Source organism: Ambystoma mexicanum, chromosome 8, assembly GCF_040938575.1.
Source record: "Ambystoma mexicanum isolate Mex_15411 chromosome 8, UKY_AmexF1_1, whole genome shotgun sequence".
Lineage (NCBI taxonomy): Eukaryota > Metazoa > Chordata > Amphibia > Caudata > Ambystomatidae > Ambystoma > Ambystoma mexicanum.
In genome coordinates, this window is record NC_090929.1 from 1,146,840,620 (window position 1) to 1,146,863,082 (window position 22,463).

At 44.1% G+C, this 22,463-nt stretch overlaps 1 protein-coding gene across 4 annotated transcripts in view; it reads left to right on the forward strand.

Annotated features, from left to right (window-relative positions):
• Positions 1-22,463, forward strand: part of RHOBTB1 (Rho related BTB domain containing 1) — a 760,683-nt gene that overhangs the window by 615,097 nt on the left and 123,123 nt on the right. For all 4 annotated transcript variants that reach the window (XM_069611207.1, XM_069611209.1, XM_069611206.1 and 1 more), the window contains 3 exons: positions 11,366-11,551; positions 16,713-17,686; positions 17,898-18,016. In XM_069611207.1, coding sequence (XP_069467308.1) covers positions 11,366-11,551; positions 16,713-17,686; positions 17,898-18,016 — 1,279 coding nt within the window. The remainder of the gene's footprint in view (positions 1-11,365; positions 11,552-16,712; positions 17,687-17,897; positions 18,017-22,463) is intronic.

Genomic DNA, 22,463 nt, shown 5'->3' on the forward strand with positions numbered 1-22,463 from the left:
GGACGATTGGTTGATCAGGGGGAGCTCTCCCGAGCAAGTCCTGGATCATCTATCGGTCACCTGTGGCTCCCTTCACAGGCTGGGCTTCTCCCTCAATTTAAAGAAGTCCCATTTGACGCCAACGCAGCGGCTCCAGTACATCGGAGCAGTGCTCGACACTTCCCTGGGGCAGTGTTTTCCTCCCCAGGTGAGGGCTCTTCACATTCAGCAGATGGTGCACAAGTTTCAGCATGCCCAGACGCTCCCAGCGTTCGAGTTCTTGAGGTTGCTCGGCCTCATGGCATCCTGCATTCTTCTGGTGCCAGAGGCTCGCCTGCGGATGAGATCTTTGCAGTGGGCACTCAAGACGCAATGGTCGCAGTCCTCCGGCAGGATGTCGGACTCGATTCAGGTGCCGTCCTCGGTCGCCCGGGACCTTCTGTGGTGGGCCGTCGAAGGCAACTTGATGAAGGGGGCTCCATTTTGGCTTCCCTGGCCGGAGGTGACGATCGTGACGGATGCATCCCTCACAGGATGGGGAGCTCATGCCAACGGGCTGACAGTCAGCGGTCGTTCGTCTCCGTCGGAGTCCAGACTCCATATCAATCTGTTGGAGCTGCGGGCCGTCAGGCTAGCCCTGAAGGCTTTTCTGCCGTCTGTGCGAGGGAAGAATGTCCTGATCCTGACGGACAACACAGTGGCCATGCACTACCTCAACAAAAAGGGGGGGGGGGCAGGGTCACTTCCTCTGTGCAGGGAGGCGATGCAGCTCGAGTTCTGGGCCATCCAGCAGGGAGTTTCGATCTCGGCAGTTCATCTGGCCGGAGCCGAAAACGTGACGGCGGACGCTCTGAGCAGGCAGAGCGCGATCTCTCACGAGTGGGAGTTGGCTCAGGAGATTCTCCTGGAGATCTTCGCCATTTGGGGGACCCCTCAAGTGGATCTCTTCGCCTCCAGTGTCAACCGGAAGTGCGAAAGGTTTTGCTCGCGGGAATTTCCTCCAAAAGGAGCCTTAGGAGACGCGTTCGTGGTGGAGTGGTCATTCCCGCTGCTGTACGCGTTTCCTCCAGTCCCCGTCATCCCGCAAGTGCTGCGGAGGTTACGGAAGTTCGGTTCCCGGATGATCCTCATTGCCCCGGCGTGGGCTCAGAGGACATGGTACCCGGACCTTCTCGACTTATCCATCTGCCCTCCACGTCGTCTTCCCTACCGAGACGATCTGCTCTCACGGGAGGGGGGTCAGGTTCTCCATCCAGAGGTCAGATCCCTCAACCTTCACGCTTGGCTTCTGAAAGGTTGAGGTATAAGGATTGGGACCTCCCTGAGGACGTGATGGAGGTGTTGCTTTCGGCCCGAAGGCCAGCAACAAAGTCTCTGTACCGTTGCCGTTGGCGTAAGTTCTGCGACTGGTGCAGAGTTCGGAATGTGGATCCTTTTGCATGTGACATCCCCATGGTTCTGTCCTTTTTACTTTCTTTGGCCCACAGGGGCTTGCAAGTGGGTACCGTTAAGGGTTACCTGGCGGCGCTGTCCATCTTTAAGCGCTCGTCTGAAGAGTGTTCTTACTTTAAAATCCCTTTGATTTCACAGTTCCTGAAAGGGCTCACTAATGTGTTCCCTCCGTCACCTTTCCTGGTGCCCGGTTGGGATTTGAACCTTGTTCTTTAGTTTCTCATGGGTGCTCCGTTTGAGCCTTTACATTCTTGCCCTTTGAGGCTGTTAACTCTGAAAACTGTGTTTTTAGTTGCGGTTACTTCCGCTCGCAGAGTGAGTGAGTTACAGGCACTTTCAGTTAAGCCTCCCTTCACTGTATTTCACAAGGACAGGGTTGTCCTTAGAGTTCGTCCTTCTTTTCTTCCGAAGGTAGTGACGGAATTTCATTTGGCCCAGAAGGTTGTTCTTCCGGCATTCTATCCTCCTCCGCATCCTGGTAAGGAAGAGGAGAGGCTCCATCGGCTTGATCCTAGGAGAGCTTTAAGCTTTTATGTTTCACGCATGTCCCGGGTCAGAGTGGATGATCAACTCTTTATTGGTTACGCTGGAAAGCGTTTGGGGCAAGCTGTGACGAAACAGACTTTGTCTCGCTGGATTATTTTGGCCATCTCGGAGTGCTACCGCTTGGCGGGTAAGGACCCACCGGCTGGCTTGCGGGCCCATTCTACCAGGTGTATGGCTGCGTCTACTGCCCTGCAGAGGGGTGTTTCTATTCGCAACATCTGTGATCCAGCCACCTGGGCTTCAGTACATACATTTGTACGTCACTATTCCTTCGATTCCATCCGAGCACAGGACCTGGCCTTTGGCAAGGCGGTCCTTTGCTCTGCTATTTGATTGGCTATTCTACATTTTGGTTCTAAATTCTTTCCCTCCTCCTTGCTTTGGTAATGCTTTGGGAGTCTGTCATAGATATGGAATACGTCGGAGGACCCAATCCCCTCGAAGAAGAAGTTACTTTCTTACCTGGTAACGTTCTTTCGATGGGATGGTCCGACGACTTATTCCATATCGCTCCCGCCCTGCCTTCCCCGCTGCAGAATTTCTTTTGCGATTGCAGCTTACGTTCCGCAAGGCTTTGTGTCTGACTGGCAGTTGACTTATGTCACACGTTCTGGGGGAAAAAACTACAACTGAGGCTATGGGTGTCGTGCGTCCTACTTATCACATCGGATGACGTCGGACGTCGGAGGAGGTCCTCGACGACGGCGCATCGACGTCATCGACGCAGGACGCAGACGCCGAAAAAGTTTCCGAAGCAGCACAGCTGTGGTGATTACATGTCATAGATATGGAATACGTCGTCAGACCATCCCATCGAAAGAACGTTACCAGGTAAGAAAGTAACTTGTTCTTCTACTCTCTTCCTGCATTCTTGCCATCCAGTCTTGGGTGACCTCCCAATCTTTTCATCTTAATCCTTCTAAACCAAAGTCTTATTATTTTATGCTTCTTCTGTTCTACATCCACTTCCTCCACATTTTCTTTCTTTTCCTCCATCTCAACTTCCTCTCACCTCATCTGTGCACAATCATGGCATGCCTTTTGACTCCACTCTTTCCTTTCCCGTTCATGCTTTCTAATACCGGCCACACTTGTTGCTTTCATTTCTCTACCATATATAAAGTTCCCCCTTTTCTTTCGTTTGACACAACTAAACTACACATTTCTTCTTTGATATTAATCTCTTGACTTTTCTGCTGCCTCCTTGATTGGCCTTTCTACATACCAAATGGCTCGTCTTTGTTCCGTCTATAGCTCATATTTTTGTGTCCTGTTCTGTCTTTACCTGTGTGAAAATGCAAATACAAGTGTCAAAAGCATTCCCTACCAGGGATTAAGATGTGGCAATGTTACATTGTGTGGAAGACATCTGAATTACTAAATTAACACATGGATGTGTACCTGAAATGACATGACAACAATCCCTGAATCTTAGTGCTGTTGGAGTTCATGAAACTGGGCAAAATTTCAGAGACTTGTGTGAAAGTTTGTTAAATCTGCTATTTGCAGCTGGGGTGATAGTCAAGACCAGTGATGGGGTGATAGTCAAAGATCAGTGATAGGGTTGCAAAGAAGGTTTTCTATATTGACATCCGTCTGTGCTCTGAATAGTCTCATTCCAACTTGGTCCTACATACACACCATTGTTTTAAGCCAAGAAAGAAACTCGTTTTTTCAGCAGCCAAACTGTAGGTATGAAAAGCCCTAATACTTAGCATTTTCATTGGTAGCATAGTGGTGTAATTGCAAAAAACAAATCTTTTATTACACAACAAACAATCTTATAATGTTTAAAACATTATAAAACAGCACTCGAGCAATAAAAATCTTTCATCCTAAAAGACTTAGTACAAACATTATTATTATTAGGGTATTGAGCGTAGGCTTAGCTTCGGGAACCAATAATGCACTTTACAAACATAGGGGAAAGAATAAGGTTAGAGAGCAGAGTAACATGGGACGGGGTTTCTAACAAAAGGGGAGGGAGGGCAATAGGGAGGAAACAGTGGGGATCAGATTACTCAGTCTCAGGTTAGATGGGGAGTCGATTGTGGTATGCGGTTAATAATGCAACATAAATCATAAAAACAGCTCCATGTGCAAACAGTGAGATTCCCAATAAATTTTAGCTGTATTTATAGAAGTGGTATTCAAAACTGTCTTATATGTTAATCATGAAGTTGGAACCACCACTTGAACTTTAATCCAGCTTCACCTCTCAAAGTATATCTGTCCTCCCAAGTATATCCACTATGTGATCACATATTTTTGACACATAGCTTGTTCACGTAACTCACACTAGGAGGAGAACAAACACAATGGATTGTATTTGCTCCATGTCTTCTTTATTTTGTAATTGTACATCTAGACACTTAATTCTAAATGTATACAGTCCATGCAATTCACACTTTTTCATTCTTTAAAACGGTATTTATTAACCAAGATCTGCACATACTCGTTACTAGATACTAAAATACCCTGTGTTTTTGTTTGCTTTATCGGTTTGTTAAAGATGTATTGATCTGTGATTTAAACATATGTTATTATACAACTATATATACTTGGGGTGACGGAGTGAAAATTTAGTAAAATCCATGGGTCGTTTCAACAACATTAACATGGAAGACGACGGAGGGAAGGAGCGCCTCAATTATAGGTAGTCTCACTGCTGGTAAATGTAAGGCTTGTTTTATGTACTGTCACATCTAAACATGGACTTACCTACATGAATATTGACATTTTCTGACAGGTTAACGCTTCTGAAAGGACAGTAGCAGTGTGGGGGTGAACCGGTTACATGAATGACTTATTGGTTAAGTAGTGAATCGGAGGGCATTAAATGCACATACTCTGTTGACTGGAATATTTCATGATTGAAAATTAAAGAATCAGTGTTCAGTGTATATTGTTGCGTTAACCGGCCATAACGTTAAAATATATATATATATATATATATATATATATATATATATATATATATATATATATATATTGAAGACCAGGATTTCTCTGAGCTCATCTCGGGGGCTGAAGCACAGTTTCTCTAACACCAAGAGCAAGAAATATATTACTAGTTTGAGGTTTGGAATACACGGACTGCCACTACATAACAGGATTATGTTGAGGCATACCAGATGCAGAGTATGCATTGCTGACATAGAGGTACCCTCATCGGCCTGCCCGGTACACACTCTTGACGGAGTCTGCCGGACTCTGCCATAAATGAACCAGCTTTTCAGAGTCAGCAGCTTGTTCAAATCTTCCATTATCCATAGAGGCCAGTATGATAGCAATGTACTGAAGTCATTTTTCGAATCTTCTGTCTGTTCTATGCTCTTTGCATCCCTACACCCTCCTTCCCTCCCCCACACCACAACCACCACCACCTCTGTTAGTGTTTAAAGCCCTTTTAAAGCATTGGTGTCCAAATGTTGAACATCCAAAAAGCATTGAGGGGCACGGACTGGTTCCAAAAGCTTATTAGACTGGTCTTAATCTCAATCTGAGTTTGGCCATGTTATGTGCATAGATCTATGAACCACTGGAACAATAGGTGGACTTTTGTAGATCTCCATTAAGCGCTGAATACAAAATGATGTCATCTTTAAAAATGCAATATCATGTCCACTGTAACACCAGTAATGTCCATCTTCCTGCCCCAAGTGGCAATCAAAGGCATGATGTATGCTAGGCTTCTGTGTCTTTAAGAAGAACAGTTGGGGCAATGGCACACTACTTTTACAGCATCCTCCATTTGTCTCTAAAAGACGCATACATTCACAGATAACATATTCATGAGTCAGACTGAATAATGTGTAACAGATATTTCGAAGGGATTGTGTCCTCCAACGTATTCCTTATCTTTGATAGATCATCTCCAGCTTGCTGGCCTCAGAAATTTTTTTCAGTAGAGGGCGCTGCGTGTCGATGTCCCTCGAGCCGATGTCCCTCGACAGCCTCCGTATCGGCGGTGACGTCATCACGCGTATAAATAGACTTGCGCAGCGTCCGTTGCTCAGTTCTGTTTTTCCGCGCTTCGTGAGGCCTCGGAATATCGTTGCTCAGTTCTTCAGTCAAATATACGTCATTATTCCTCGAGAATACCGACTCGTACTCGATGGCTTCCTCATCCGAAACAACGACTCCACCGTCCGGCTTCAAAAAATGTCGAGACTGTGGAAAGAAAATGCCGTTGACGGATCCTCACAGGATCTGTTTGTGGTGCCTGGGAGTCGAGCACCATTGTTCGGAGTGCGAGGACTGCATGTCCATGATGGCGAAAGCCTTGAAGGAGCGTAAGGGGAAGCTCGAGAGAGGTATGGCAGTTAAAACTTCTTCGAATGTTTCCTCGGCGAAGTCGAGACATTCATCTCCTCGCCATCACAAAAGACATTCCCGTTCTAGGTCTCGAAGCAGTTCCCATCACTCTTCGAGATCTAAGCATTCAAAAACGAGACGTCGGAGATCCCCTTCCTCGTCTTCTGTTTCCCCGAAAAGGGTCTCCTGCCCCACAAAACATAGCTCTCAGGCTGAGTGGGAGGAATTAAAAAAAAAGATGCTTAGCGTCTTCGAAAGAGCAGCCTCGACCCCCTCGAAGACTGCTGAGGGTGATACCCTGGGTGAAAGACCCGAAAAATCAAAACGCTGCGAGTCGCAGCACCCGACGAAAGAAGCTACTCGAGAGCGTCACAAACCCTCGAGTAAAGGCAAAGTCACGTCTTCGACGCCGTCGTTGAAAATCCCTTTGACGCATAGATCGGCGTCTTCTGTGCATGGAAGAACCCTTCGATAATGGCGTTGGTCAGTCGATTCGATGCCAAGAAAGGACAAACCCACGGCCACCCCACAGCCAGTGGCCATACCCAGAGCCTCGAACACGAGAATGTCGTCGACAACCTCAAGTAGAATTCCAATACTCTCGAGTTCCTCGAGGCCTCTACCAACTTTCTCGACGCCTTTTTCAAGGGCTTTGAAGCCTTTAACGTCCGCGTCAATGTTTTCTCAGGTAATTATGACGAATTTGGCCCCTTCTGCTCTGGAAATGGGATTTATACCATTTCCAAGATCTGATCATTCCAGAGCCTTAGCATCTATTTATGAAGAAGGGGAGAATTCGTATCAGGAGAGACCTTTTTGTACCAGAGGAATTTACCTCTGAGGAAAGTAGGTTTAAGGACCTCCAAGAATCCTTACATGAAGCAAGTGGGTTGAACACTTCCCCAGAAGTGGAATTTGCCAAACCAGACCCAGGGGAACATGCCGAAACCCCTTATAGAATCTTGATGGCAAGGATAATGGAGTTTATGGGGTGGTCTACACCCTCACCTGCTTTTCAGCAACACGACCTCACAGACATTTTGGTAAAAGTACCACAGGAGGATCCTGTGGTGCCATTTCATACAGCATTACAAAGGAAAATATTGGCAAACTGGGAAACCCCTGAGGTTATCCCGGCGGTTAACAAAAAATTATCAGCCAAGTATAGGGTGTCTACTGCTGAACCTGAATATTTATCCAGACACCCAACTCCGGAGGGTCTGGTTGTGCAGGCAGCAACTTCATCAGGTTTTAAATCGGCTTACCCTACTGTTCCACAGGACAGGGATGACAAGAGGTATGACTCTATGGCCAAAAAAGTATTTTCTGCATGTAGCATGGCGTTGAAATCCATCAATGCTACTTGTACGCTCGCAAGGTTCAGCCACACACTTTGGGAGTGTGCTTCATCAGCGGCTGACTGCCTCCCGGAGGGAGAAGAAAGGGAAGCGTTTCTAAACATCATTAAGGATGGTAAAGACGCAATGTGCGAATCCCTTCAAACTGGCATTGATTCTGCTGACAGCATCAGCAGGGCCATGGCGGCAAGTACAACAACCAGGAGATTTGCTTGATTGCAGAAGTCTGGTTTTGCTCCAGATGTGCAAAGCAGACTCTTGAATATGCCCTTTGACGGCTCTTCCTTGTTTGGTAAGAAGGCGGATGACACTTTAGAAAAGCTTCAAACATCAAAGGCAGCAGCAAAATCCCTGAGAGCTGCAATCCATCAGACACCATATCGCCCCTCAGGAACATTCGGAAGAGGCAGAGGACAGCCGGTTCAAAGGGGTCAGAAAAAATTCACCCAAGGTGGACGGGTTAAAAATACAAAAGCAGCAGCAGGTGTCTTTTTACCGTCAGCATCTGCATCAGCCGCCTCCAAACCGCTCTGAGGACTCTCCTCACAAGACACCAGTAGGGGGCAGGTTAACTCAACATCTGACGGAATGGCAGGCTATTACGTCAGATCCTTCGGCATTGGAGACAGTTGCCCAAGGTTACTGCCTGCCTTTTCTACGCATCCCTCAGAGTCATACACCGGGGAACAGCTCTCTGAAAGTTCCAGATCCGCTCCTCTTGCAGGAAATTGTAGACCTGCTAGAGAAAGGTGCCATGGAACCGGTACCTGTAGTGGAGAGGAACAAGGGCTGGTACCCCCCCCCCCTACTTTCTCATACCGATGAAGGACTGAAGGACTGAGACCTATCTTGGACTTAGAAGAATTGAACAAGTTCCTCAGGAAGGACAGGTTCAAGATGGTAACTCTCTCTCAGATCCTTCAGGCCCTCCAACTCCAGGACTGGCTGGTATCTCTGGACCTCCAGGATGCTTATTTCCATGTGCCAATCCATCTCAAACACAGGAAATACCTGAGGTTCTCAATTGGCGGCTCTCATTATCAATTTCGAGTTCTGCCATTTGGGCTGACCTCTGCCCCGAGGGTCTTCACCAAGCTAATGTCGGTAGTGGCTGCAAGTCTAAGGAGGGAAGGGATTCACGTCTACCCCTACCTGGACGATTGGCTGATCAGAGCTGTATCTACGGAACAAGCTCAGATTCAGCTAGATTATGTCTGCCACTTCCTTCACAAAATGGGCTTCTCCCTCAATTTAAAGAAGTCACAGATGATACCATCACAGAGACTCCAGTTCATTGGAGCGGTCCTGGACACTTCCCTGGGAAAAGCCTCGCCACCAGAGGTGAGGGCTCAAGATATTCTGCAGATGGTCACCAAGTTTCAAAATGCCCAAAGTCTCACAGCCTTCGACTTTTTGAGGTTGCTAGGCCTCATGGCATCCTGCATCTTCCTTGTGCCAGAGGCTCGCCTGAGAATTAAATCTCTTCAGTGGACACTGAGAACTCAGTGGTCGCAATTCTCTGGGAGAATGACAGACCTCCTTCAGGTTCCGGACAAGATGGCTTGAGACCTTCAGTGGTGGGCCTGCCAGAAAAACACCTTAAGGGGAGAACTGTTTTGGCAACCATGGCCGGAGATAACAGTAGTCACAGATGCCTCACTCACGGGGTGGGGAGCCCATACTAACGACTTGACCATCAGCGGTCGTTGGTCTCCATCGGAGTCCAGACTACACATCAACCTGTTAGAGCTGAGAGCAATCAGACTAGCGCTGAAGGCTTTTCTGCCATCTGTACAGGGGAAAAATGTCCTGAAAATGACAGACATCACAGTGGCCATGCACTACCTCAACAAAAGAGGAGGCGTAGGATCACTGCCACTGTGCAGAGAGGCAATGCAGCTCTGGTTTTGGGCAATTCAAGAAGGAATCTTTCTATCGGCAGTTCACCTAGCCGGAGAGAAGCACTTGACGGCAGACGCTCTGAGCAGGCAGGGCACAGTCTCCCACGAGTGGGAACTAGCTAAGGAAGTCCTTTAGGAGCTCTAGTGGACGCATTCGTAGTGGACTGGGAGTTTCCACCCCTGTACGCGTTTCCACCAGTCCCTGTCATTCCTCAAATGATCAGGAGGTTGAGAAGATTCCGGAGGACCATGATCCTAATTGCCCCAGACTGGGCCAGGAGAGCATGGTACCCGGACCTTCTGGACATGTCCATCTGACCTCCAATTCGTCTTCCACTCAAGGAGAATCTTCTCTCACAGAAGGGAGGTCTATCTTGTAAACCCCCTCATACAATTTTTCATAAAGACAAAGTTGTCCTACAGGTGAAGTCTAATTTGCTCCCAAGGGTGGTTTCTGAATTCCACATCACTCAGAAAATTACCTTACCTTCATTCTATTCTCCTCCCCATCCGGGCAAAGAGGAAGAAAGGCTACATAGGCTGGACCCAAGGCGGGCTTTAAGCTTTTACATCAGCAGACTTGCTAGGATTAGGCAAGCAGACCAACTGTTCGTAGGTTACTCAGGGCACAAATTGGGACTACCGATAACAAAACAGACCATTTCCAGATAGATTATTCTGGCCATTCTGGAATGTTACACACTAGCAGGGAAAGAGCCTCCTCAAAATCTTAGGGCTCATTCAACCAGGGTTATCGCAGCCTCTTCGGCCCTCCAAAGAGGGGTTCCAGTTCGAGACATATGTGCGGCTGCCACATGGTCGTCCGCACATACATTCACAAGATTTTACAACCTGGAATCCTCCTCTAGTCAAGAGACTAGGTTTGGCAAAGCCGTATTACATTCTGTTCATTCCTAAAGGGAAACATGGCGTGTTTACTCCCACCTCCAATTACACACCACTGCTATGGGAGTCTATCAAAGATAAGGAATACGTCGGAGGACACAATCCCTTCGAAGAACAAGTTACTTCTTACCTGGTAACGTTCTTTTGATGGGATGTTCCTCCAACGTATTCCTTATCGCCCCTCCCATCCATCCCCGCAGTAATACTTCCCTTGTGGTTGCAGCTTACGCTCCTTCAAGGTCAATAACCAATTAATGTAAAACAACTGTTAACGTCAAAACGGAACTGAGCAACGGATGCTGCGCGAGTCTATTTATACGCGTGATGATGTCGGCGCCAATACGGAGGCTGTCGAGGGACATCGGCTCGAGGGACGTTGACGCGCAGCGCCCTCTACTGAAAAATAATTCCGAGGCCAGCAAGCTGGAGATGATCTATCAAAGATAAGGAATACGTCGGAGGAACATCCCATCGAAAGAACGTTACCAGGTAAGAAGTAACTTGTTCTTCTTCATTGTACTAATTCCTCTGGAATTTCTGCAAAAACACCCATAGTCCAGTGTCCAAATAAAATCGAGCAACTGATCGTTTCAGAATGATCCATTTAAAGAATCCTGCATGTCGTATCTTTGCAGCTAAAAATATGGAATATTTTTATTTCTAGCTCTGTCCATTGGTACTTTTTTTGTAGTTGCAAAAAAGAAATTAACAATGCATATCTATAGAAGCAACTCAAATATTCTTAGTAATGTCACCACGTAATGCCCAGATGCTTTGGCTGAAATCAGTGAAACAGGACTTAATTTGCATGGCTAAGGTGCATTTTGTAGGACTTCATGATGGTGTTTCTTTAAGACTTGAATATGTTTTTCTCAATGAAAACTATTTCTTTCCCTTTTCATTTAGATCTGACGTAGTTGTCCTCTGCTTCTCCATTGCAAATCCTTACTCCTTAAACCATGTCAAAACAATGTGGTCCTCCGAAATTAGGCATTTCTGTCCTCGAACACCTGTGATTCTAGTTGGTTGCCAGCTGGATCTCCGCTATGCCGATCTTGAGGCTGTTAATCGCGCTCGACGTCCATTAGCAAGGTAAATCTTTCAATCATGATTTGAAGTATAATAGTATTTGAACAACTTTGCTATAGTTATACAATTCTTTTAGCATGGTTTAAGACAATGTACCTGCAGCAGAATAGGGTTGTGGAGCATTGGGCAGAGATTTGAGGTCATGGTGATACGCGGGTGGGTAGAGTATGAATAAACATGCTAAGACTGTTGTGAGTTTTACTTCTGTAAATGTGCTTCAACATCAGATTTAACCAAGTGACAAATTATCTTCCAAATATTCAGCTATAAATGCACAATTCACATTGATCTCTAACTCATGATGTTAAATATATATATATATACATATAAAGCATCCCTCAGTCTACAGATTTCCATCATGCAGCAGTCTTTCTTGGCCGATAATTGTTTTGTTCTTTTATTGCACCCTGAGCATGTTTTCCAATTGTGATTGCTCCAAGTTAGGATGTACATCTTGGGAGATGGCAACATGCCCCTTATCGCATGACCCCTCTGCCAGTCTCTTAACCAAAGCACTAAAGAGTACCGACAAGAAGGTAGTTCATTTCTCTGTGGCTGCTGTGCTTATACTTGAAACCACTTTCTCACTGGTGTTCAGTTTCTAGCTTGATCTGGTAATTCTATATATTGGTTCTTTGTTTTCTAGGTAGGAAGGAAATGCTCACTGAACACTATTTTGAGTATTAAATGCCACTGCTGTGTACGCCAATCTCCTATCGACATCCAGTGTCATGACCGCTCTGCAGGCGACACACGTTCACATTTCAACAATATTTCCACTATCATCACTTGGGGAAGCACACTTGGCCCATACCTTTTGTAAAGGCTTTGCGAGGATCTAATGTTTAATATAAAGACCTTGCTACCCTATGAAAATCCATTCTCTGGCAGCTTAGCCACATCTTCATTTGCTTAGTGAAGAAATTGCCGGCATCACTCTCCACCTTTTGACTAAGTTTGTTGGTTATCTTCAATGTTCTTTGATCCTCAAATCCTCCTCTCACAGAACTGCACCGGATTCTTAGATCTGGCTCCATCCCCACAGTCCATACTGTGTAAATATAATCAAAGGCAACAGTATTACACATCCACATTTTGGTAAACCAATTTGGTTAAAACATTCCTGTACCTGTGATGCCACGAATGTTGTATATGGATTGAAATGCCCTTGTGGCCTGTACTAACGACAAGGAAGGTGAAAACGCGCTGGTCGAAGCATTAATCAAATATTCGCACAAACAACCAAAAATCTCCAGTTGCAAATCACTTTCACATAGCCAGACACACTGTAGCTCAGCTCAGATGTGTAGTCCTTGAGCAACTCAAAATGGGCCCATGAGGGGGTGATCTCCATAGAAAGCTCCTTCACAGGGAGATCATGTGGATCGATTTACTGGACTCTTTAAGTCCAAGAGACATGAACGTTGAATTCGATTTGATGTGATTCATCTGAGATTTTAATATGGATTTTGTACTACCTCAAGTGGCAAAGTATATTGAATCATTACAAGAAAATGCAGCTTGTCTGAGAAATCACAGTATAATATATGGCTATCATTTAAATGGTGAGCTTATTGTAAATGTTTAGATGTTGAGAACTTTGATTTTTTTTTTTTAGATTATAAGTACTACGTTGTTGATTGAATTTTCATTCCTTGAGAGGTGCCTATTGGAGTACAGACATCCCTGTTTTTGGGGTACGGCAAATTTATTTTTATCTAGATTTTCTGTTAATGAATTTTTTCCCCCCGGTGTAATATGGACGTGGCTCACTTTATTACTTACTGTAGAGTTGTATAATTCTGTCTTCTGACCGGCATGGGGACTGGGGCAGGTCCCTTTTTTCTGCATCCCCCCTCTCTGCTCGGTCAGTTCTTGAATATGCGGTGGTCTTTCGCCTATACGGACCTTGTGTCGGTCTGTTTAGGGCGGGTTCCTTTGCAGCACCGGATTGTTTTTTTTTGTTTAATAACATCATGTAATATCCTTTAACACTGCTTCGTGTTCTGATTAGATTGGGCATATTTCGAGTGATTTGGTTACACTCGCTTACCGATCCAAGATGGCGGGCGACATGTTCGTACGTCCCTTTTCCTGTTGTTGACGGCGGATCTCGTCATTGAGTATTATGCACGCATGCATACTTCCACTAGCGGATTGTATCTGTCCGTTGGGCAGATCAGTGCAGCTACCCAGTACTAGGAAGTCTGGTCTCGAGTGAATGTGGATACGCGTTATTCTGGTAAGCGTACAAGATTTCCTGAAGCTGGGGCGTATTGGCATTAGTAATGTTGTCAGCTTTTTGGTAGGGATTTGACTTTAAGAAGTCTATATGCTCTGCTATTACAGGCTAGTGATGACCACGGTCGGGGTACGGTCTAACGCCAGAGGTCCAGTCTGATCTGTATGTGGAGGCTTTACACTTCTGAACCCATTGATCCAGCTACCATCTACTTTGGTGTCATTTAGTTTCCCCGTTTGGGGGTGAGTACCTGGTGTAATTTAACACTGTGGTGTCTTATGTTCCTTCGGGTCCTCTGTTTTTGGTGTCGTCACTTTCACCCTCAGGGGCACTCCTATTACTTTCAAGGTGTGGTGTTATGGATCTTGTATGGTGTACAGCGCATGATGTTTTGGTGAAGTATATGGTGGTATTGGCACTACCTGAGCTAAATATGTAATTATTTGTCTTGTCTGGTTAGGATCTCTTTGGAGACGTCACTTCCCTGTGCCAAGTGTTAAGGTTGGTACCGGGTGTTGGTGGATTTTTGAATGCTTGCATCTGATTAGTATTCTGATGTGGGAATGTCTGTACTCTCATAGGTGCACTTTCGAATTTGGAATCAACCTTTGGAACGATTAGGCTTCCCAGGCCCTGAAGATGGATTGTTTTCCAATCCGAAACGCGTTGGCTGTGTAACATATAGTGAAGTTTATTCGGATATATCTACAAAAGGAAGTCATTTGATGCTTTTGCCATAAAGTTGATTACATGTGGCCCTAAAGGCTGTAATTGTATTATGTGGAATTGAAGTTAGAAGCCACAGTGTCGTTACATGGACTTCTAAACTATGAATTATGTGAGGCACTGCATTGTTTGAAATTATCTGTTTGTTTGTAAATAAGAGCCCTATGAGGTACTAGGGGTTCGTGTATGAGTAGCAGACCAAAAGCTTTGAAGCTATGACGAAAAATGTATTTGTTTTGAGTAATATCATTGTGCTTAACTTTTGTGAATCTATTGGAATTACATTGAAAACAGCATTTTTTTATGTTTATTAAATCAGATTTGTTTCCGAATTGGAATTCTTAGTTGAACTGTGTTCTAAAAAATATTTTGAAAATATTCTTCGTATGTAGGTAAGGTGGGGACTTTGACGTGTTGCTGAGCTCCCAATAAATACATTGCTATACTAACGTTGGGTTCGGAGGAACCCTTTTGGAGTGCATCTCGGGCGTTACTATACGGTGATGTATGGTTTTGTTTTGTTCCATCTCCACAGTCCCCACGTCCAAGACCTGAGCCCTGGTCTGCAGACCTGCCTATGGTTCTGCTCATATACACAAGGTCACTTGGCGCCTCTAGGCTCCAAGCTGGGTCCACTGACCACTAGAGATCCGTACAGGGCATGTGGGCCCAGATTTGAGTCTGTGGTACTACACAGACCTGCTCTCTGACTGCTGGCCCACTCAGACCTGGCACCAGGTCTGGGCGCTGTAGTCTGCAGACTCAGGAAGGGGCCTGTAAGCTTTTTTGGAGCCATATGTCCAGAACTCTGACACTACTGATGGTTGTGGTTTCCTCAGAAGGCTGCAATATGCATAATTTAAATGTTTGCACCACAGAATCTGTAGACCTCCTTCAGAGTATGTGTACCACAACCACAATAGCGGCCTCAACAAACATTCCCCTTCTATCCCAAAAACATCAGAATGGCTCTCCCATATAGAATTTGAATGGATTCTGACCGGATCGTTATGATTGTGAGTGGGACCAGACACAACTATAACCTCAGCTCTGTGCTAATCAGCCCATCAGCTTTTGACGTAAAGCAACTTTAGGAACCCTCCCTATAACTCTGCCCGTCCATGTTGTAACTGCACTAAAATGTTCAATACACTTTAGTCTGGGCTTTAAATTTTCTGTAAGGTTTATGCTGTTTCCTGGAATGGCACCAATGGTATAAGTATCTGAAAACGTGTTCTTTCTAAGGGGAGACCAACTAGACCATAATTAGAGTCGCTATTGGCGGAAGTGTGAATATTATGGTTCTGTAGTCAATCATGCCAGATCTGTTAACAGGGTTTGTGTTGGTGCAGAGCCTTGCTACTCAATTGGTGGCCGTCTAGATGTTTTGAGCTATAAACACCTATGAGCCTTCACCCCTGTGAATGCTGGCTACAGCTAAAGGAGGTTGCAGTCCAAAACATCCAGAGGGCGACGATCTGAGCACTCGAGGCACCGAATATTTTAATTCTTTATCCAAGCCTACGTGTGTGCCACATATGTATGTAAAAGTAAACACAAATGCTCCTTTTCCAAGTGCCTCGGGGTGGAGCTGCACCAAATGATATCAGGAAAATCAATGGGAAATATCGACTGAAGTATCTGCTTGCTGCTAAAATAGAAAAACTAGATATAGCACAAAGGCAGAAATAATGCAAACCTCATCAGAATCAATGCCCACTATAAACGTGCACAAATCAGCAGAACACCCCAACACAGATCGCATTCCTTAAGGTAGGATTAGCCATCTGTGGCACATGAAAAGATTTGAAGCAGATGGTGTGTGCCAATCCGTAACCTTTCACCCTTTAAAAGGCAGAATGCTGTCTTTCAATTAGCATCAAGACAACAGTTGCAATGCCGGCTTTTTTTTTGTTATTTTTTTTTTATTGATTTTGCAATAAGCATAGATAACAGAAGTGAAAGCAACAATGTCTCACATTATTCAGATAGAACCAAATTTACAGAATATCATAAGCATCAACGGGTCATGCCAACAAATTGACCAACTTTCTTAAGGTGCTGAATTTTATGAAAACATGTTGGCTCAATGTGTTTTGTAAAACTGTCTGATGCTTTCACTTTTTTATGATATATTCTCATGAAATATACTACAGAATGTTGAGTAATTTGGCATCTTGTTTGTTTCTTTTCTAGGCCGATAAAACGAAGCGACATTTTGCCCCCAGAAAGAGGAAGGGAAGTTGCCAAAGAGCTTGGCATACCATACTACGAAACCAGCGTCTTTGACCAGTTTGGGATTAAGGACGTGTTTGATAATGCTATAAGAGCTGCCCTCATTTCAAGGAGACACCTTCAGTTTTGGAAATCCCATTTAAAGAAGGTTAAAAAACCATTACTTCAAGCGCCATTCCTACCTCCAAAAGCACCGCCACCAGTCATTAAAATCCCTCCATGCCCTGTGGCTAGTATGAATGATGCTGGCTGCCTATTGGACAATCCTTTATGTGCTGATGTTGTGTTTATCCTTCAGGGTCAGAAGCTCATGTTTGCTCATAAGATTTACTTAGCTACCTCCTCTTCCAAGTTTTATGATCTTTTTTTAATGGAACATGAAGAGTCCCAGTATTCAGGTGAAAGATCAGCAAAGAAAGTAAAGCCCAGCAGAGATTATTTGGCAAGGGCCCTCAGCCTTGACACAGAAGATGATGGGGATCATCATACCCTCAAACCTGCCAGTGCCTCTCTCCGCGCATCAAGAAGTGATGGAACTTTGAAGACTTTTGATTTGGTTGATGGGGAAATGATCGGCGCTTCAAGAGTCTTGTCTTCCTGGGGTAAGGGTTTTCTTAGCATGCATAACGAACTGCAGGTGAACCCTGTTTCAAATAGGGTCTGTCCAATGACTATCGTCCGGATGGATTCCACCATGCAACCCGGGCCTTTCAAAACTGTTTTACGGTTTCTCTACACTGGTCAACTTGATGAAAATGAAAAAGGTTTAATGCGGGTGGCCCAAATAGCAGAGGTCTTGGAAGTGTTTGATTTACGCATGATGGTAGAAAATATCATGAATAAAGAAGCATTCATGAATCAAGAGATTACCAAAGCATTCCATGTCAGGAAAGCTAACCGAATAAAGGAGTGTCTTTCCAAGGCAACGTTTTTTGGTAAGTAATGAAAGCACAAAATAAGCACAAGTGCTATTAAACTGAAATGTGTGCCTTCTTGGGTTCCAGTATCATTTAACATGCCTTATTTCTTATAAACTGAAGGCAATCCATGAAAGAAAGGGACCAGTGAAGCAATATATTGCTATTAGGTCTTGTATGTCATCTTCTGAGTTATGCTTCTTTAGTAAATCTTTCTTTCCTGCGACAGATGTGACGTTTAAATTGGATGATGGGAACATTAATGCGCATAAACCCCTTCTAATCTGTAGCTGTGAATGGATGTCTGCTATGTTTGGAGGATCTTTTATTGAAAGTGCCAACAGCGAGGTAAATTATGTATTGCCTTGAAGGTGTTTTTTAATTTTTCTTTCTTAAAATAAATATGTTTATTAGTGCTTGATTTATATAGTGATTTATCACATAACCTTTTAAATGAATTGCAAGTATTGGGCAGAACATATTCTCTAATATTTCAAATATATTTATCACATTGCAGAAAAATATATATTTGAAGAAATATGTGCGTATTTGTTAATTGCTTGTTTGACATATGCACAAATGTGTTTTACTGTACATTTTCAGTGTGTTCCAACCTCATTGTTCTGAAAATCTATGTTGTCAATTATTCATCACAATTCTTTTCTCCATGAGTGCTTTCATTGTTTATTGGAAGAAATAATCAATCAGCCCGTCTGTCGTCTAGAGCGTCCATTAATACTTAGTAAAGTCAGCAAAGCCTGTGGCAAAAGCTTATACAAAAAATGCAAATTTCTTTTGAAATGAGCAAGACAACTAATAGCTTTTCTCTATAATGTATTAACATATAGCTACATGTATGGGGGGAAAAAAAAGTTTGCACATTTTTGTGACACATTTGCCTGGTATTTGACGAAATGATGTATGTCTAATCGTTTTTTCTGGTTGAACTATTTTAGTTTAAATTGTTTTGCTCACTTTTTTATATAGAACCTGGAGAGAGCCTCACACTCCACTCCCCTGACCTCACCCCCTCCCCAAACACCATTACTCCTCCGCCAGTATTCCCTAACCCCAAATGTACCTTCTTTTTTCGGCCATAAAATCGAAAAGAAAAAATCCAACTAAAATAGTTTGACCAAAAATAATGAGATCAATAGATCTACCATCTGAAAGTATAATGGGCGATCACGCTTCTCAAGATTGTTAAAGATCACTAAAGGATTTCTTCCTAGATTAGGTATGATTTGTTCCTGTAAAATGTAGTGCATGACAAATATCTAATGGTTACTTCACAAAATGGCTGAGGACTGATTCATACAAAAAGTACTACAGTCTATCCGTGTGCCTTTTGGCATATGTTGCCCAGAGTTTTGTAGCTTTAGCCTACTTAAGTACTATCCCACCCGCAAAAGTAGTTGTGCAGGGAAGAGTAAGGGGAGATCTTTATAAATATTGAACATCCATCAAGTCATAACTTGTGTGGGTATTGACAAACATGTGCACATGCATTTCCCATGCTTTTATGTAGATCTAAATCTAACCTGCCCCTGAGTGATGTAGGTGAAACTATTGCAATATGTGCAGACAAGTGCATCAATTGCTGTGATAGTAGCCTTGGGGCAAGCAGTTGCAATAAAAAGAATTTAAGTTATTTGAAATCCCATATTTTTTCACTTGCGTAAAACACATGCAAAGCATATGTTACAGTTCCGTGTACATATAAAGTCAAACTAAGCTTACATTTTCAGGTGCGTTTACTTTGTGAATTCAGACAATTGTATATCTGACATGCTTAAGTTACTCCTGTCTTGGAACCCTTTTCCTTGGTGAATACCATGCACAGTAGAAAGTTTACTCCACGAGCAACTGGCACCTGCAGTAACTTATGCATGCAATTAGTGATCTTTCCGTATCATCGTTTCTATATGTTATAATACTTATGGTGAATCAAAGTAAAAGGACAGTAGTTTAATTCATACGCATCTCCTTTTGATGGAAATTAACGTTGTCTACTTTATCAAGGAAAAAAGACAGAAAAGAAACATTGTTGGCAACATTTGATACACTTATCTTTCCATGATTTGTATAGTTCAAACATAAAACAGTGAGTTCAGTGCAAGAACATTTTTCAGAATGTAATTACTGTTGTAAGCTGCCAGAAACAATACGTCCCTTTGTAGTGCCTCAAGTGCAAGGAAATGGGTTGGGGGAGAAAATAGCAAAGTGCCAAAGAAGATGGAAGAAGTGCAGTACAAAGAATAACACATGGCTCGAAATTAATGCAGGTACTGATAAGTTTGCACAAAACGGCGATCTGCGGGAGGTGGGGGTCATGTTTGCAAAAGAAAAACGTGGTCATTGAAGTCTTTCTGACCTACCAACCTGGTTTAAAGGAGAGTATGAAAAAGTGCATCTTCAGCCATTTATGGAATATTAATTGGTTATCAACAGCTCTTGGTGAAACAGAGAGGTTGTTGCACTGTTAAGTAACGATAAACAAAATCCTTTTCTTAGAATGGGCAAGCGTGACATATTGCCATCTGGCGAGGGTGTCAAAGCCATGGCTTTTGATGCCGGTAACTGTGTCTGAGACGGTAGTCTGCTTTCATAAAGCCGGTGCTTTAAGTGGGGTAAGAAATTGAGGGGGGGGCCCTCGTTTGGGGGCGTGGCTTTCATTGTGGGCATGGCCTAAAAGTGCACAAATCATAGTAAGGTGTGCAAACAAATATATAAATGTATGTGAGCATTTATATGTTTGTATGCGTACTACTATGGTGTGTGTACTTTTCAAGCCATATTTTATAAACATAGCAATGTTACATATTTCTATGTTTATAAAAGGTGGCTTGAAAAGTGCACAAACGATAGTAAGTTACGCACACTTGTGTGCCTACCTTACTATGGTTTGTGTACTTTTCAAGCCACCTTTTATGAACATAGATATTTGTAACATGTTTCTATGTTTCTAAAAGATGGCTTGACACATAAACAATTCAAGGCAAATTTTATAAAGCGTTGATGACGGATAAAACAAACCGCAAGGTGGCTTTGTCCGTCGACAAAGCTTTATAAAAGATGCCTTGAATTGTGCACGTTTCAAGCCGTCTTTTATAAACATAGAAATATTTCTACCTTTATAAAAGATGGCTTGAAACGTACACAGTTCAAGGCATCTTTTATAAAGCTTTGCCGACGGAGAAAGGCACCTTGGGCTCTGTGATCTATCTGGTATGAGCAGATAGATCACTGAGCCCGAGGCGTCTTTCACCCTCTGCGAACCCGCGGGCTCCGTGATTTAATCTGCATATTAGATCACGGAGCCCGCGGGGGTCAGTGACCTGGGGAGGGAAAACAAAGGGACAGTAACTTCCTCTGATGACCCTGATGACGGGCGCATCTCCCGTCGCGGCGGCGGCCGCGGCGGGATAATGCATCCCGCCAATGTTGTGTGGGACGGGGGGCCCGGGTGGGCCCCGGCTCAGGCCCACTTTCTGGAGACTGCCGGGGCCCAGCCCCGGCAGGCCCCGGCCCACTTAAAGCACTGCATAAAGCTCTAGCCAAAAGCATAGTGCATAAATGCATCCTTGTTGCACAAATCTCCTGACAACGGCAGCATCTGTTCTGCAGTGGCACAGGGAAGTTTCAAAGATCACATGTGTATTCCTCACAGCTGTAGTGACCAACTTTCATTGTAGATAGAGGCTGCATTTAACTTCTGCACCTGTTGTACAAAATGTAATTGTTGCCCTTATCAGTCTGATGGCCGGATAAACTCGAACAATAACCTGGTTATATTAGAGTAGCTGAAAGAGCACAGAATTATTAAAGCCACATCATGAAAGCATCAACCTTGTGAGCCCAGACCAGGTATACAAGGGCAATGTGTATTCATGTCAGCCTGGCTGTTTGTACTGCTCACAATGAAGGAAATAGCCAGGATGCTGCCCTCCTTTGACCCCCCTGGGAGGAGGGATAATCCCTCTACTCAGGCAAAATCTCTTACCAGGATATCTCCTGGGAGCCTTGTTTTCATGCTCTGAAACATGTGTGTATGAGCGTGATACAAATAAAATATCAAAAAGGTGTACTCGCATGACAAAGGTTGTCTACACACTAAAGGTTTACACACCAAAGGGCCTTTGAAGTTTGAGGCATGGGAAGGTGTAGAGTTAGAGAGCCAGAGAGGGAACTTCGCCTGAGTGAAGAGTTCCACTATCTTGGTTTTCTGTGGCCCTCTTACATTCCTGTCCCCTCCATTTACTGTGGATGAAGTCCCTATGGGTATGATGCAAGAAGGTAATGGTCACTTGTAATAGCAACAGGGTTTGGACCTCTCTGCTATAATCCCCTATGACCCTTTAACTTTATAAGGATACGGTATCCCTGTCGTTCCTTGATTTGTTTCTTTTTCTCAACACCAATAAGACATCTCTGTAACCCTGTTGGTAGTGCAATCCACCTCAAAGTGTCAGGGTTCCCCAGTGCTTTCTAATTAGAAGGAAGGTTATGGTGGCGCGTGGGGACATGTTGCCTATTGAGTCTGAGTTTTTAGAGTGGGGCTCCTGGGTTAGTCTTGTTCCTTCGCCTAATTCCAGGAATATGTGTCATCCCAGTGCAAGATGGAGTTAGTGGCATGTAGCACTGATTGACTGGCGAATTGTTGTGATGCAGTTTGGAATCTTACAACCGATTATAAACTGCCTTTAATTCAGACTACAACCAGAGCAGGTCACAGCAGTCAGAGCGCTAATAAAATTGCAGAAAAAGAACCAAAGAAGGTTTAAAGATTGTAACC